Genomic DNA, 15,706 nt, shown 5'->3' on the forward strand with positions numbered 1-15,706 from the left:
GCAATGAACTTGGGAAACCCTCCACAATATTGTTTCCTATAAAATTACCCCTCTTGATGGATGCTGTGTGGGGAGAAGTTGCCCGTTCAACATGAATAAAGTAAAAGAAAATCAAACAATTTAGGCCTACATAACTCAACAAAAACAGATCCGCCAAATTATCACAAACAGCTGAACAAACAGCTTAGACCAAAAAAGAAGATGAAATTATGTATCATTGAAAATAAATAAAGGCACTAGCCAATTTGGGTCAAATACGTAAACTTGATGAAGCTTGTCTCATCAAATCCAAAGATGATCAGATGTAATATATCAACGACAGATTGCAAGTCAAAAGGTTCAAGTCTATTTCATATTCCTATCAAACATTCTCTGTACCATTGGTATTCATATCCTCGGGGTTTCTCATTTTGTAATCAGAAACAGCCTTGTCAAAAGTGCTTCTCACATGCTGGCACATCATCATCAAATCTTGGCATGCATCTTTCATTACCTCACCCGCTGGAGCACCTGTAAAATTCCATCACAAGAACCCAAAATCACTAAATTTGCATCAAATGCGCTTAGCCACCATAAGTCAACATATACAAACAGCTAGCTTAAACCCTAACTGGGCCAGCAAATATTAGGCAAAGAACATTATGCAAAAACAGCAAATATTTGAACTCATTTTCTGCAGTGTGAAATTGAAGACAACTTTTTCCTCGAGACTTTGAGAGACAACACTCTATACAGCTTTGATCTTGACTACTTAGGATTGCAGATTTATGTTGATATATTGCATGTTCTGACTTAGGTACATAGCTGGGCCAGATCATAGATTGAAATCCGCATGACAGATAAGCATCTGATTATAATACCTCTAGTGAAGTAACTAAGGAACAGGATCAAGTTTCGAAAAAAAAAAAAGGTCGCGGAAACAGCAAAAGAAATCAGCAACTGGCTGTGTCAATCAATCGTTATTACAAAACACTATATTAAACATGAGGAATCAGCTCAAGTCTGAGACATTTTGAAGCAGATTTGCTAGATAACAATCATCAAGATACCCGATATGTTGCCAGAGAAAGCACGCATATCTTACCGGTTGTCTGGACTCTGATATTAACTCGATTTTCTGAAGGATGAGGAATGCTATACCCGCTGAATGAAACCCTTGGACTGCACAATGGCATTATGACTTGCTTAGATAAAAACACTAATTAAAACATAGAATCCACAAACACCAGTTTTTTTTTTAAGTATAATCCACAAACACCAGATTTAAGAACATCAAAAGGAATATTCTATTGCTGGCTTCATCTCCGACTCAAAGCAGAGTTTTTGATTGTTCTGCAGCTAGTTATTATCAATCTACCTCCTCTGTTATGCCATTAAACAAGCCGTAACAAGACTTTTAGCTCCATGTGAAACCTCATCCTAATCTGCATGACATGTTTAAATACCAAGTCTAAAAGGTTTGCATACTGTACGGAAATATTTGGGAGCATATAGAAACTTCGTCATTAGCTCAAGATTTAGCTAAGAATTTCATCTTTTTTCCGCTAATTTTCATGAAAATATGACTCAAACTCAATAGTCGATAGTGAAGCTACATAGAGCAGAGTCGTTGAACAAACAAAAAAATTGATAAGCACTGACTCTTGGTTCAAGGTGAATCTGATGGCATTCGCGAGCGTGTGATCCTCATCAGCCAAAGAAAACGTTGATTTGGTGTTGTCCGAGAAAGACCCATGCTCCATCTTCCCCAAAAAACTCCTCTCAAACCACTATAAACCCACGAAGACACCACAGAAGAAGAATAAGTTTCCATAAATAATAAAACCAGAAATGATTCTCTCATCTATAAGACAAAAAGAGAAGTCTCTTACCACTCTATCACTGAGCGATTCCCTCTACGCAGATAGTTCGCCAGCAAAACCGTCGAAGCCAAACAAGGTCGGAGGGAGAAACAGAAGTCTTAGGTATATATATGCTCACACCCAAAACAAATTGAGTTTACGATTTTATCCACATCCCAAATTTCTTTTAACTTTCGTGGCCAGGTGGCGGATCTTGATTGGCTTGTTTTTCATCTTTATTAAAAGACCGCTAAATTATGAACGCTTTTTCGTTTGTCATAGTGTATGTGACTCACACCGTAGACTCACTTCTAAAACCCTAACTGGGATATACTCCACCAAACTCGGACCGGCATACATAAATCTAGGGTTTTTCATTTTTCGGGTTCTGCTCGCATCGAATCCCTGAAACCTTAAACAGAGAGATTCGTATCAGGAGAACCGTGGTTACCATCTCACGGAGTAAGATTATCTGAACCCACGAAGCTTTCGGTCTAAAGGTTTTTTTTTTCGTTTTGACACTTATCCTTGCAAGTAATTGAGGTTTTATGGTTAAAAAAGCTTATGCGACTCTCTTTGGTGTTTCAGGGTCCAATGGCCGCCAACAATAATCCGCCGTCATCTTTGGAGAGAGAACAGGTTGGTACCTTTTGTTTTCATTATTTTTTATTCTAAGATCTTAAGCTGCGGAATAGAGTTTTAGAAGCTAGTTTGATTTTTTTTTTGGTTTTCCGAGCGTAGCATTTCATCTTCTCTCTGAAGTGAACGCTTCAAATTTTTGTGTATTTGGGATTCTTTGTTATGATCCTGAGGATTAAAATCTTAACCAAATTAGTATCCAATAGTTTTAGGACTTTTGGATCAATGGTTGGGTCATTAACAGTCTTGTGTAGTGTTGGACGTGCCAATTTGGTCGTAATTACCCTAGTCAATGATTGCGAACCTTGGAGTTGATTATTTTATCTCTGTCATCTGCTTTGTGTCTTGGGTGTTGATCTATGTCAATTTAGTAATGGTTGAACGTTTTGTTGCGTTTTGAATTTTTTCCGGGAAGATTATGAATGTTACTTGTGGTAATTGTGCAGATCTTTGGAATGGCCGAAAAGGAGATGGAGTATAGGGTCGAGTTGTTCAACAAGTAGGTTTTCTGCCTTGTATGTATAAACATCTTTTTCAATTTCACAAACGTCTATACAAGAAATGTTGTCTATCTCATAAGAGGGTTTCCTAAAATTTGATATCATGTTTGTTTGACTAACTTTTGACAATTCTTGTTTGATAAGCACTGAATAAGTTTATGGAGCTAAGCTGTTAGTCGTGGCTATGGTTTATGAGCTTCTGCGCAAGACACAGTATATAGCTTTTTTTTTTTTTTTTTGTTTTTTGTTCTCTTAGACTAGGTCCATTTTGTTAGTACAAGAAGATGTTCTGTCTTTATTGAATGTCAGTGTGATCCCAAAAAGAAAAAAAGAAAACTTTTACTGGTCATTACATTTACACTTTGTCCCAATTTCAGGCCACGTGATCAGTTCATATGTACTCTTCCTGGATCAAGAAAATAGATTTATTTCCTGAGTTCAGTAAAGACAAGGACAAACATTTTTATAAATTACAAGTTCAATGGATTGAAAAACACTTTAATTAGGTTTAGGTGGGATAAGTACTCCTTTGTTAGTTGCACAATAGTTTGGCTTTGCCCGAGGTTCAGTCTATCTGTAGATTTCTTTTCAGTTGTAGAAGAGTATAATCTAACTATTGTTTTTCATTGTGAGCGCATGTATCATGGATTTGAATTGCTGGATTTAGAACTGGAATTACAGTGATGTAGTTGAGGATCTCGTTTGCTGATCTGTGTTTGAAAAAAGTCTTGGCATTGATTATGAGTTTCCATTCTTGATGAAGTATTTCTTGAGGTTAACCTACTGCCTCTTTTCTCTTTCAATTATGTCAGGCTTACACATACATGTTTTAATAAGTGCGTCGAGAAAAGGTACAAGAATTTTTGTTCATTTATTTACTAATATTTGTGCAAGCCTTTCTAAGTAGATTTTGATTTCTCCTTTGTTCGGATAATATTTTTGACTTCCTTCAAAGCTCAGTTCAATTTTTCCTAAATAAATTGTTCTAGAAACTACTCATTATTCTTGCTCAGAAATAAAAATCCTATCCAATGAGGCAATACCAATATGTATTCTTTCATTTTTCAGGTACAAGGAGTCTGAACTAAATATGGGCGAAAATAGTTGCATTGATCGCTGTGTTTCAAAATATTGGCATGTAAGTTGTTGACATATTCAGGCATGGTTTACACTCTACAAGGATTCCTGAAATATGATATTGTGATTCTTTTATCCTCATTTTCTATTAAGCATGTGAACTTTTTCTTGTGATCAATTTTCTTGACTTATTTACCCTTCTAGGGAGTTGAAATTTCTCATATTCATATTTTTCTACTGGCCTTTGTTTCCAATAAAAATTAAATATGGTTAACTGACACGTCGGGTTGAAATGTGAGTTCTAATTTATGCTTACCTACACGCAAAAGGAATGTTGTTCTAGTTGAGGCTTCCTTTTGTTTGTTCCTTTGTGCTACTTTTTTTTTTCTCTTTTTATTTTTTATGGTTTAGTTCCTATGTTATAATGTGGCATATTTGGAGAGAGAGGAATGACCAGACCTTTGAAGATTTGTGAAGTTAGTGGTGGATATAAATGCCTTTTTCTTCAAAACCCTCTTCTTTTTGTTTTCTCTGTTTAGGGTTTTCTCATCTACAGTTCCTACATACTTGGGTAGCATCCTTTAAGTTTTAATAACATCTTCATGCTGCTTCATAGGTTTGTAGACTTCTAGCCACTCACAAATATCCTTGTACACCGAGCAATGCAGATGTTTTTAGTTGCATTTAGGACTCTAATATATTTATGGAAATATTTGGGTTTGGATTTAGCTGAAAAAGTTTCACTATCTCCTCCGGCTGATTTATTCCTTTCCTCTACCCTTTCTTTGACCTTCGTTGTCTTGGCAGTTGTTGGATTTTCTTTACCATGTTTATAGCTTAAGTTTAATTCCAGATCATCCTTTATTTCCATGCTTCTTTCAAATATCGTGATAGTGCATGCATGCAAATTGTCCAACTTAAATGACAAGCATATTTGTTGACAATATCCTGTGCACCATGCCATAACCTAGACAGTGTCCCGATTCACTGGTTATCTTCTTGTTAACAACTTTTTTTGACACTGTATGTGTGAAACCCCGCAATATAGGTAGTGAATGAGATCCCATAGTCCTTGAGAGTGAGAAGTTTTTTATCTTTATAATGATTCCAATAGACTCCAATTATACCATTGACTAATCCTTTTGGGGTATGAGCCCGGATGTGGCTTCGGCCTTCCATGGGGTGTTACAAATGGTATCAAAGCATCTCAACCGAAAGTGTGGGACTTGAGCAGTGCCACATATGATGAAATGGCCCGATGAGGATGTTGCGAATTTGAGGAGGAGAGATTGTGATACCCCGTAGTATAGGTGGTGAATGGGATCTCATATTGCTTAAGAGGGTGAAATTTTTAGCCATGTTGTAATGATTTTAAATTTCTAAGGGGCTCCAATTGTACCACTGGCTAGTTTTTTGGAGTATGAACTTAGATATGGCATGGACCTTTCTTGCGGCTTTATAGTATGAGGCCTGCAACCTTGATTTTGCTTTTAGGAAGACCTAAATACTTGTAGCTATCTGATCTTCAGAAACATCAATATTTGAGTCATGAGCTGCTTGTTGGTTCCCTTTTTCCTGGTAATGTAACTTATGGAATTCATACCTCTCACTTATGTTGTATGGAGATGGCTAGTAGATAAAAGAAAGATCTTTTCTGTATTTTCAGGTGACTAATCTAATTGGCCAACTGCTCGGTTCCGGTCGTCCTCCTATGTGAAACTGAGGCAGCTCCCATTTTAAAGCTGTTCTACATTAGTTAGATGCTATGCTGGCTGCCTGCCAAAGAAGGTGGAGACTAGAATTATTACCTTTTTTTTTTTTGTCTTTTTGTACCTAACTTTATGAGTTGATTTCCATTTTATTGTTTGAAAGGGGGAAAATTAGCATCATTGTGAATTTATGCTGGCCCTAGCTCAAGTCTGAAAAAGTGTTTGCTCTTTCATCAATGAGAAATCATTCTTTGCCAGTTCAAATCTGGTTCTTGGCACATGGTTAGTTTGTACGAGTATCCTTGTTACAAATAAATGGATATTAGTCAACATACAGATGCATTTATAGCATCTATCATAATACATAGTGATCTAGGTGTTTGAGGATATATATTTTACTCTATAGTGTAGATGATTAAAAAGCCGTCATTGTTTTGTGATTCTTTTATTACATCTCGAATTTTTTGACTGCTGCTTGTTTGTTGGGTTTCAAGAAGAAATTGTCCCTGTCCTCCCCCGGGGCTTACGAATGTGTTATATCCACCATGCTTGCCACCCTGCCAACTAAGTTTGTTGTTCATTCTATTATCAGCTCATGGGAAAGAGACGTGCAATTTGCAATTCCTACAGGCGTGAACCTTAATCAGTTGTTATAAAGCCCATGGGCCATGACTAGCTACGTTTGTGTAGTGAGGTGATCTTAAATGATCTGTGAATAGTAGTGAAAAAGTAATAATAAAATATTAAATAGTAATGAATAGTGGTAAAAAGTAGTGAAAAATAATGATAAAATATTGAATAATAGTAGATCACTATCCAAACACAGCCTATTGTACCTCTTAGGACTATTTCAAGGGTTACAATTCAATGGTTGAACTGCTGGAATTGAGTCATGCAAGGTGAGTGAGTCGATGAAATTTCAATCCCTTGCAACAATCGTTGGTAAACGGGTTTTGACTCAAACTTAATTGTAGTTCAATATTTTTCGAGAGATGCAAAGGATATAATACATTCTGCAATGTATATGTCCATGTAGTGAGCAGCAGATTATGGTGGCACAGATGATTTATGAGATTCCTTTTGTTTATTGTACAATTATTATTATTTTTCCTACAGTGCCACATAATACTGATGGCAGTAAAATTAGAAAGGGAAAAGTAAACTTTGCACTCTCAAACCATAAGAGATTTTAGAGGATTTTCGAAGAAATGAAATGAGATGAAAATTTTATGAATAATAGAAAGATAGTTTGTAAATAGTAATGCAATAATTTGTAATTTTTATGGGGTTTTAAACATTTTTTAAACATACTTAATCATTAAAAATAATAAAAATTCACGGCATATTTTAGAATCATTCTGTCGTTTACATGAGAAATATGGAACATGTTCTCATGTCCTGACCGTCAGAATCGGATGGAATCCCAAGGACAGATTTTCCCAACTGCAAACTCAACTTTAACTGAGAAACGTAGAAGCAACCTATTCTAGCTTGTACTAAGGTGTACTCAATTGAATACATGTTGTCTACTTGGACTATGACTATTTATTTGGAATAAAATTATCTTATTAAAAAAAAAAAAAAACTGAGGAACGTAGAAGCAACTTAAGATTGAGATAATTAAAATTATAGATCGATGTCAAGACATAAACATGAACCAGCAAACACACCTCAGGTGCTGCGGGGACTCATGCCATAAGAAAAATACACATGGATAGATACATGAAGTACTTTACTTTTGTTTTTTCCTTCCTGTTTTTTTTTTTTTTTGGGCTAATGAAAGAAGAAAATTGCTATACACTTTCAGTTTGTATGTTTTTTAGCTTCCAAGGATGAGCCATCTTTGAGACTTTCATGTGCATCATTGTCCATCCCAAGACTGAAGAGGGCAGCTGCTTGAAGATAGAGGGCAGTAGGCCAATCAGGATGTATTACCTGAGCTTGCATTGCGTCTCCAAGAGCTTCTTGTGGCATGTCACTCATCAAGTAACACAAGCTGCGTCTGGCAAGCACAGTCGGCGATATCATGGTCCCACCTTCGATGAACTGCACAGCCAAGCAAGGAAGGAGATTTGAGTGTTTAGAGCACAAACTGGAGCATCTCTCCATTCTATCATACAAATGATAAGATTATAAAGGTTCCAATTTGAACTAGTGACCAGTTGACTTCTTAGCTGAAGAGGCTATTATTTCATTTAAACGTTTTGTCATGGTTAAGACAGCATACATCAATTTCATTTTTGTCAAGAAAAGAACTGTTATCTTTTCCAACTTATGGTTCACTTCTTAAGCCTATAATCCACCAATTTGAAAGTAACAACTGCTTCACATTTACAAGGAATAAAGATGTTGCATGGATGTGCCCTTGGTTTAATATTTTATTATTTTAGATGTGTAAGTTTTAAAATATGCATGCCAGTGTCACGGAACTGTAACAATGTGTCAGCATTCCAAAACTACCGTGCATTTCAGTTTGCATGTTGCTTTTGAAGGTCAATTTAGCCGGAAGATTCTGCAGTGCTATCGAATGACTTACTTGTGTATAACAATCAATGGCGGTTGCAAGGTCCTTAGATCGAAAAGAGATATCACCACGCTTCTTAGAATTCAGTGTTTCCTGGATTTGATTTGTCCACATCTGGAAGGAAAGCTGCAAGGTAAAAGGAAATCCATGGGACTGAGCTACAGCACATTTGAACGTGTGGAATCAGATTCTAGTTTGCAAAGAACAGATACTAATGCAAGAAATGACCACATATTATAGAAAATTACTAGCTTGTATGATGAAATTGTCATCATCTTTAGCAGGCATTTTTCCTCTAGGTCTTTCAAACAATATTATAAAAACTCAACCAAAACGTTGGTCATCTGAATGGTTGTATATTGGAAAAGATTATATGCCATTGCAAATCCCTGGGTACTCTATTAATTAATATCAGTTTTTAGCAGTAGCACCATCACTTATGTGGAAGATCCCGAGCAAAGAAAGTAACTATTAGGGCACATGACCTGACAGCTGAATCAAAGATCTTTCTACTTCATGGTTCTTGGTAAGAATAATAAAACTTGGAGAATTACTAATCATGGTTGAATAAGAGCCATAAAAAGCTATATCTCATAAAATCTGGAAAAATTGACAGCACATGCAATAGATCCAATTAAATTTTAGCATACGAAGGTTTATGTCTAAACTTGATTATCTAATAAGTATCACATAGAAATGTTTAGAATTTAGGATTGGAGACCACTGACCTCGTTTGCAACTCCCTCATCATCCTTATATCCAACCTTTTCCAGTATTTCGTGTATTGCAGTAAGATCCCTTCTTGAGCAAGCTTCACCCAGAGGTGTTAATGGCACTGTTTCTTTTGGGGATGACATTCCATGTTGTATGCCCATCAAAACATAGGAAGGGGCCTACAAGATGCCACCATATGTGATGATACAATACCCTGAAGGTATTACTTTAAATGCCAGAATTATAGATGGTAGCCAGCTAACTAAACATTCAAGATTATCAGAATAAAGTTGCATACTTTTGTTGGATACACACAGGTCCATACTAGTTATAACAAAGATACCTATTAAAAAAAACTAGTTGTAACAAAGGTATACCGGATTCCTCCCACACAAGTCAGGGGTAATAATAACTCTGGGGTCCGATCCTTTTTTTTTTTTTTTTTTAAAAAAAAAAAAAACCAGAATAATGTTGCATATTCTGCAGGAAAATAGAAGTTAATTTCCAGATGCCAAAATCATGGTATTAAATATAAAGTCAATATTTTCAATTTATATCACTTAGGTCCATTTATGTAGAAAGAAGTTGAGCATACCTCTGTTTCTTTCTGAAGAGGAGCAAGAGCAATCACAAGAGACTTAGCATTTGGCCTCTCACGAGGCTCATACTGTAAACAACGTGAAGCTAATCGAACTAATTCAGTTCCATCAACGTTCGAGAAATGACCCTCCAAACATGAGTCCATCAGCATCAGAAAATTTTTCCCACGTATCAGGTCAAGCGCCTGTAAATGAAATAAGTATTAAACTCAAAGCTTATAAATTTATGATAAACTAGCATTGGGACAATAATTCAGCTAAAAAGCAATAATTGGCAACTACTTAGAAACACTGAATAAAAATTCAAAGATGGACAAAACTGAATAAAAGGAAGTGAATGTATACATGACTTGGGGGGATGTGTTTGCCACTGAGGAGATCAAGCAATAGGGTGCCAAAACTGTAAACTACACTTTCAGCTGTCACCCTTCCTGCAAATGGAAACATCAAGTCAACTCGGTAAAAGAAACATGCAAGGAACTGACGTGATCAAAATCATAAAACCTGTACCACAATCAATGTACAACCGTAGATACTCTAAGGGTTTGTTAGGAAAACATAACTCATCTTGTCTCATCTTAAAATTTCTCATAATTTTCTTCCCAAACATCATTCAAATACAAACATTTTTTAATTTTAAATATTCAACTTTTTCATTTAATCATTACTTAATCATTACAACTTTTCCAAACTTTCAAACAAAACACAAAAAACAATTCAATTTTTTCAAATCCCAAAACAATAATATTAAAAAATAATACTCTAACAATATTTTAACTTTATAATATTTTTTATTCAACTTTTTCTCTCTCATTTTCTAAAACCCAATAAAATCTTAACTCAATCTATTTCACTACTATTTACAAACTATTTAGCTGCTATTCATAGAATTCTATCTCATCTCATTCCTCAAGCATCCCCTAAGCCTTAAATCAAATATTGTTTATGTTAGCCACAGCCATTACCTGTTCTCAAGTATTCTGGAGGGGTGAAGGCCAAGTTTGTACTATAGCTCTTGCCATCTCGACTATTCTTCATAAGGCCAAAGCAGGAGAGCCTGGGATTACCATCCTGTCAAGTATGGACGCATTCATTGTAAGGAGTGTATTACGAAAATCTGGAAACTCTTGAAAAAGAGCAAGGAGTTTGAGGAATGCAATAGCAAAAGCACCTTATCAAACAAAACTCTGTAAGCATTAAGGTCATGGTACAATGCCCTGCCTTTACTGCTGCAATAATCCAAAGCTTGTGCCAAATACAGAGCCACTCTCAGCCTCATTGCCCATTTCATGGGTTGGGTCTCCCCTACAACATATCGCACGAATACAAATTAGAGCGAAGATAGATTTTGACTAGGTGAAGTGAAAGCACACACTTTATCAGTTATTTCTTAGCCCATAAAACTCCACAAAATTGATACAATACCCTGGAAAGAATGCAAGAGCAGTTCACATTCTTTCTTCACAGCCCGTTTGATTCCTCAAAAAATTCAGGGGAAGTTAATATATATTTTGAGTCTAAACTTCCGATTAGCATTTACCAGGAACGCCAAAATTCCAAATTATATGTTCGTCACCAGTTCCTTGCCAACAAACCAGACCGTGGAGAAAACCCATCCACATTAAACGTATTCAAATGTAGAATTGCAACCAGCTCAAATTAAAGAAATAACCCAAGATATAAACATAGTGTCCAACAAAACAAAGCAGCGAGGATACTTACAATGAAAAAGATGTCTAGAAAGAGTCTCGTTAGGCATGAACTCGGCAACCAGCAACCTCTCCTCCGCTTCACAGCAACATCCTATTAAATTCGCCAGCCGCTCGTTCCTCAGCTGACCCACCGCCCTTGCTTCCTCCTAAGATCCCGATCAAACTCGTATAAACATAAAAATGCAAGAACTTAAGTAAGAGAACGAACTTGAGTTAAGAGAACGGACTAGGAATTGGCGAGTATCGGGCCAGGCCGACTTGTTGAACCTCTTAACAGCGATCAAGCGATCGTCTGCGAGCTTTCCTCTATACACAACATTGGGAGCTTTCTCTCCGTGCTCCGAGACAATGTTCTCCGAAGAGAATGCCCCAGTAGCAACCCTGAGTTGATCCAAGCTAAACTCGCTGAACCCAGGCAACGAGTCCTCGTTCCTGCTCCCATTCTCTGCATCGACAGCGCCAAAAATCAGGCCCTAAAACTCATGGAAATCCAGATGAGCAACCGTATTTTCTCTGGAAATCCAGAAAGAAAGAAAATCTTACCGATATCGGAGGAGTCGTTGAGATTGGTAGTCGACGGCCAAAAGCAGAGCGACAACTTGGAGCAACGAGCTCCCATTACAAATCCTGGACAGAGAAAAAGCTAAAAATATATATACCTCCCTGTAAAAGCTCCCTTTTCTCTTTATATCACTTTCTTCGGGGTACTGTAGGCGTTTGGACTAGAGATGAGGCACCAGAAGGACACCAAGCTAGAGATATAAATAAAAAAGCAAGAGAAAAGGAGAACGAGAGAGACAGTAGCATTCGTTTGGTTGTTTGGGCAGCAAGAAAGTGAGAGAGAGAAGCGAGAAAGAAAAAAATGAAACTTTGTTGGATCCAGAGATGTCTCTCTCACTCTGTTGTTCTGAGTTAGCACCTCATCATTCCCTCCCGGTGTTCTGCTTTTCCCTCTTCACAATTTTTATTCCTTCTCCATTTTTCCGTTTCCAGAAAGCTGAGCTGATCCCAGTCCCACTCCTCACCATGCGCTTGACAGTCACTCCGCCAATGAAGATCAGACGCGCCTGCAAATCTTGTCGTTGGAGCAGTTCGCGAGTGTAGTGGGATTTTCATGCTTACTTTCTTTTTTTAAATAAAATTTGAGACAAATACTGCATAAAAACTATCTTGTAAAATATATTACGTGGATATATATATATATAAATTTTTCATCAATCACTATTTCCTACTCTACATATTATAAAAAATATCATTATACTCTATAAAAAAGAAAAAAAAATTATTCATTATTTATTTTTTTATCATCATTTTATCATTTTATGATGTGATATTAGATGATAGATTCATAAATTAAATATAATAAATAGTCTTCAATCATTTAATAACACATCATGAAATAATTGGAAGATAATAAAAATTTAAATGATGAATATCATTATTCATTTATAAAATTTTACTTCTTTTTTAACTGTTATCTTATTATCCTCAGTCAACATAACTGAATGATACGAAAAAATTGAGCATAATGAACTTTGAAATTTGAAATTTACTAAAATTTTTGTTTAAATTTTAAATTTTAATCAGAAAATTCATAAAAATGAAACATGTAATATTCATTAGGCGTTTAATTTGATGCCTTCTATGAATTTTATGTTTGGGAGATGCATCAATTATCTCAATTATTATCTCATGCCATCATTATAATTTTTTTAAACTCTCACACAAAATATAATAAATAATTTAATATTTTTAAATATTAAAATAATAATAATATTTTAAATAATATTTTAAACTTTCCGTCTTGTTTCACGCTTTTTCTTTCAATAGATAATTAGTTTGACTTATAAATGTTAAATCATGTAAAGAAAAATAAATTATTTTGTATTTTATTTCAATATTCCTAATATTCTTTTTAAATAAAACCACTCATAACTTAAAAAAATTATAAATTCATGTTTTTGATGATGTTATTATTATTATTATTAAAGAAATATTTTATTTTTAAACAGTGGATAAAGCATACTTAATCAAATTTTACTATTTAAATAATATAAATAATGTATTTGGCACACTGATCTAAAAAAATAAAAATGAAATTTCTCAAATACGTGACTATGTGTGGTTATGATCAAAGCAATTATTCGCGGAATTCTATCGCTTTGATGTTGGGAGGGGGATTGTGAAAGTCAAAACATTGAAAAGATGGAGATCAAAATGTAGAACATCTTGGACTTCCAAAAAAGGTTTAGGTAAAGTTGCATTTATGAATATGCTTTTGATCATATGAAACGTCCATGTCGTCGCATCCCCATTAACCACTTCCCATTTCCTTTGTATTCCAATTTCTGTTTGCATTTTTGGACAAGAGAAATAAAAGTTGTAGTAATAAGTGTGCAAGCGTCGTATAATTATTTTAAAAAAATTAATTAAAAATAAAATCTATATTAAAAAAATTAATTTTTTTTAATAATAAATTCTTTTTTTTTTAAAGTGATTGTACCATACTCTATAACTACATGTAATATTACTCTTTAGATAATGATGTCTTGCATTAAAATTTGCATAATTTAAATGGATAAATTATGGGAATAATGGCACGAGGATTTTAGGTTGATAATAATTACACTTTTTATATAAAAATAGGACCTATGAAAGAATCTGTGGACGAGAGGAAAAAAAGACGTAACTTTTTAAGCTACAATTGGTGGGCACGATGGTGGTATAAAGGCAAAACTTCTTGTGCCCTTTCAAGATTATCCGAAGAGGTACTGTACATAGGCTGAATTTTCGTACTTCGGATTCGGCTTCCAACCTATCATTTTTTCATCTTCATATAAAATATAATAATTATTTTTAGAAAAATTCTTTTTATTATCATCATCTTCACATCACATATTACGTATTAGATATATTTTTTTTTAATTTTTAATTTTTGTCTCTTATCGTATGAGTGGTGTTAGATAATAAATAGAAGAATTTAATTAATTTAAAAAAAATAAAATTATAAAAAAAAATATGATGTGATGTATAATAAAACTCTTATTTTTCTATCAATCAAAAGGATGATGGTAAAAAAAAACATGAATAGCATTTTTCTACCTTGAATTATATAACAATTTTGGCCAAGTTCAAAAGCCACTCGCAAAAGGACTATCAAAATCTTTCAAGGTCCCACGTTTAGAAGACCCCATTATTCAATTATGTTAGAAAAGTATAAAGTGGTAACACTTATCTCTTTGGTAATTGCTAACTCTCAATTACCTTAACTCTAAACTCATTTTGACTGAAGATTTTCGTTGGGTAACTAAACTCAGTTACAATTTTTTTTAAATCTTAACATAAAATATAATAAATAATTTAATTTTTTTAAATTTTAAAATAATAATAATATTAAAAATAATATTTTAATAATATTTTATCATCTCAACTCAACTCAATTCAATTCAGTTCAACATCCAAACGCAACTTACTATCTTTTATCTTCATTCTCTCTAGAAAACCCTAGCCTTTCCTCTTTATGACCTATTTTCCATATTGCTTTAGTTCATCTACTCTTCGTATGTTCTTAACTTTATTTTAATTAAACCATTGATTACCAAAAAAAAAAAAAAAAGGATTATCATATAAACAAAAGATAACAAACTAATTTTTTAATAATTTAATCTCACCAGCTTGAAGAAATGGATGATGACTAACAATATGGTAAATGAACACCTTTCTTTTAGGTAATTAGTAAAAGCCCCAATAACCTAAACTCTAAACCTCTGTTTGACTGACTACGACGTGTCCAGCGGTTGATGAAATGCTATAATTGGTTCAAAATCATGGAATCTTTGGAGACTTCCTACTTGTTTATTGTAAAACCTAGATCAAAGGTGAATTTGCTCACGGGCAACAAGTCAAATATAGAATGAAGAAACTGATAAATTAGCTACCAATTCATGATGTTCATGTATAGCATTGAGAAATCGGTTTCAACGAGTGAACTAGGCTCCTGCTTTGGTTGACCTGATTTAACCCTTTGAAAAAAGTTCCAACACTCGTCTTAAAGATAAAAGAGCAGGAGCAGAACAAAAAAAAAATGATAAAATAATGGGATCTTCGTGAGGCATGCCCAAAATGATGAGGAGAGAGAGAGAGAGAGAGAGAGAGAGAGAGAGAGCTGAGGTTGATGTTGACTGACCTTTCCCACTCCATTGCTTCCATTTTGACTCAACAGTGACCCAACATGGCCTTCTTTTGCCATTGTCCAAATTCTAAAGCATACAAGGACATCCCCATACAGCCTTGCCCCAACCCCAAACAAAAATCCTGGGAAAACCCACATGGGCAAGGCATGAAGAAATACTAGCTCTGAAAACAATTGAAAGAGAAACAGGAAAAGGAAA

General features: G+C 34.7%; 3 protein-coding genes across 3 annotated transcripts; 1 reads left to right on the forward strand and 2 right to left on the reverse strand.

The window, feature by feature from the left end:
- Positions 1-217: 217 nt before the first annotated feature.
- LOC121239091 (DNA-directed RNA polymerases I and III subunit RPAC2) lies at positions 218-2,008 on the reverse strand. Its single transcript, XM_041136223.1, has 4 exons — positions 1,872-2,008; positions 1,642-1,769; positions 1,085-1,161; positions 218-510 (listed from the first exon to the last, which is right to left on the reverse strand). The coding sequence occupies exons 2-4, from the start codon at positions 1,740-1,742 to the stop codon at positions 362-364; spliced, it is 327 nt and encodes a 108-aa protein (XP_040992157.1). The 5' UTR covers positions 1,743-1,769; positions 1,872-2,008; the 3' UTR covers positions 218-361.
- A 134-nt stretch (positions 2,009-2,142) lies between these two features.
- Positions 2,143-6,044, forward strand: LOC121239092 (mitochondrial import inner membrane translocase subunit TIM10). Its single transcript, XM_041136224.1, has 6 exons — positions 2,143-2,303; positions 2,430-2,480; positions 2,927-2,979; positions 3,793-3,831; positions 4,049-4,118; positions 5,724-6,044. Exons 2-6 carry the CDS (start codon positions 2,436-2,438, stop codon positions 5,772-5,774), a joined length of 258 nt encoding a protein of 85 aa, XP_040992158.1. The 5' UTR covers positions 2,143-2,303; positions 2,430-2,435; the 3' UTR covers positions 5,775-6,044.
- Positions 6,045-7,361: 1,317 nt separating this feature from the next.
- LOC121239090 (serine/threonine-protein kinase BSK5-like) lies at positions 7,362-12,331 on the reverse strand. The gene is made up of 10 exons (XM_041136222.1): positions 11,859-12,331; positions 11,543-11,760; positions 11,326-11,461; positions 10,775-10,908; positions 10,569-10,674; positions 9,949-10,034; positions 9,600-9,788; positions 9,019-9,183; positions 8,303-8,416; positions 7,362-7,812 (listed from the first exon to the last, which is right to left on the reverse strand). The coding sequence occupies exons 1-10, from the start codon at positions 11,932-11,934 to the stop codon at positions 7,570-7,572; spliced, it is 1,467 nt and encodes a 488-aa protein (XP_040992156.1). The 5' UTR covers positions 11,935-12,331; the 3' UTR covers positions 7,362-7,569.
- Between the last annotated feature and the right edge of the window lie 3,375 nt (positions 12,332-15,706).

This window comes from Juglans microcarpa x Juglans regia, chromosome 7D (assembly GCF_004785595.1).
Source record: "Juglans microcarpa x Juglans regia isolate MS1-56 chromosome 7D, Jm3101_v1.0, whole genome shotgun sequence".
Taxonomy (NCBI): Eukaryota; Viridiplantae; Streptophyta; class Magnoliopsida; order Fagales; family Juglandaceae; genus Juglans; species Juglans microcarpa x Juglans regia.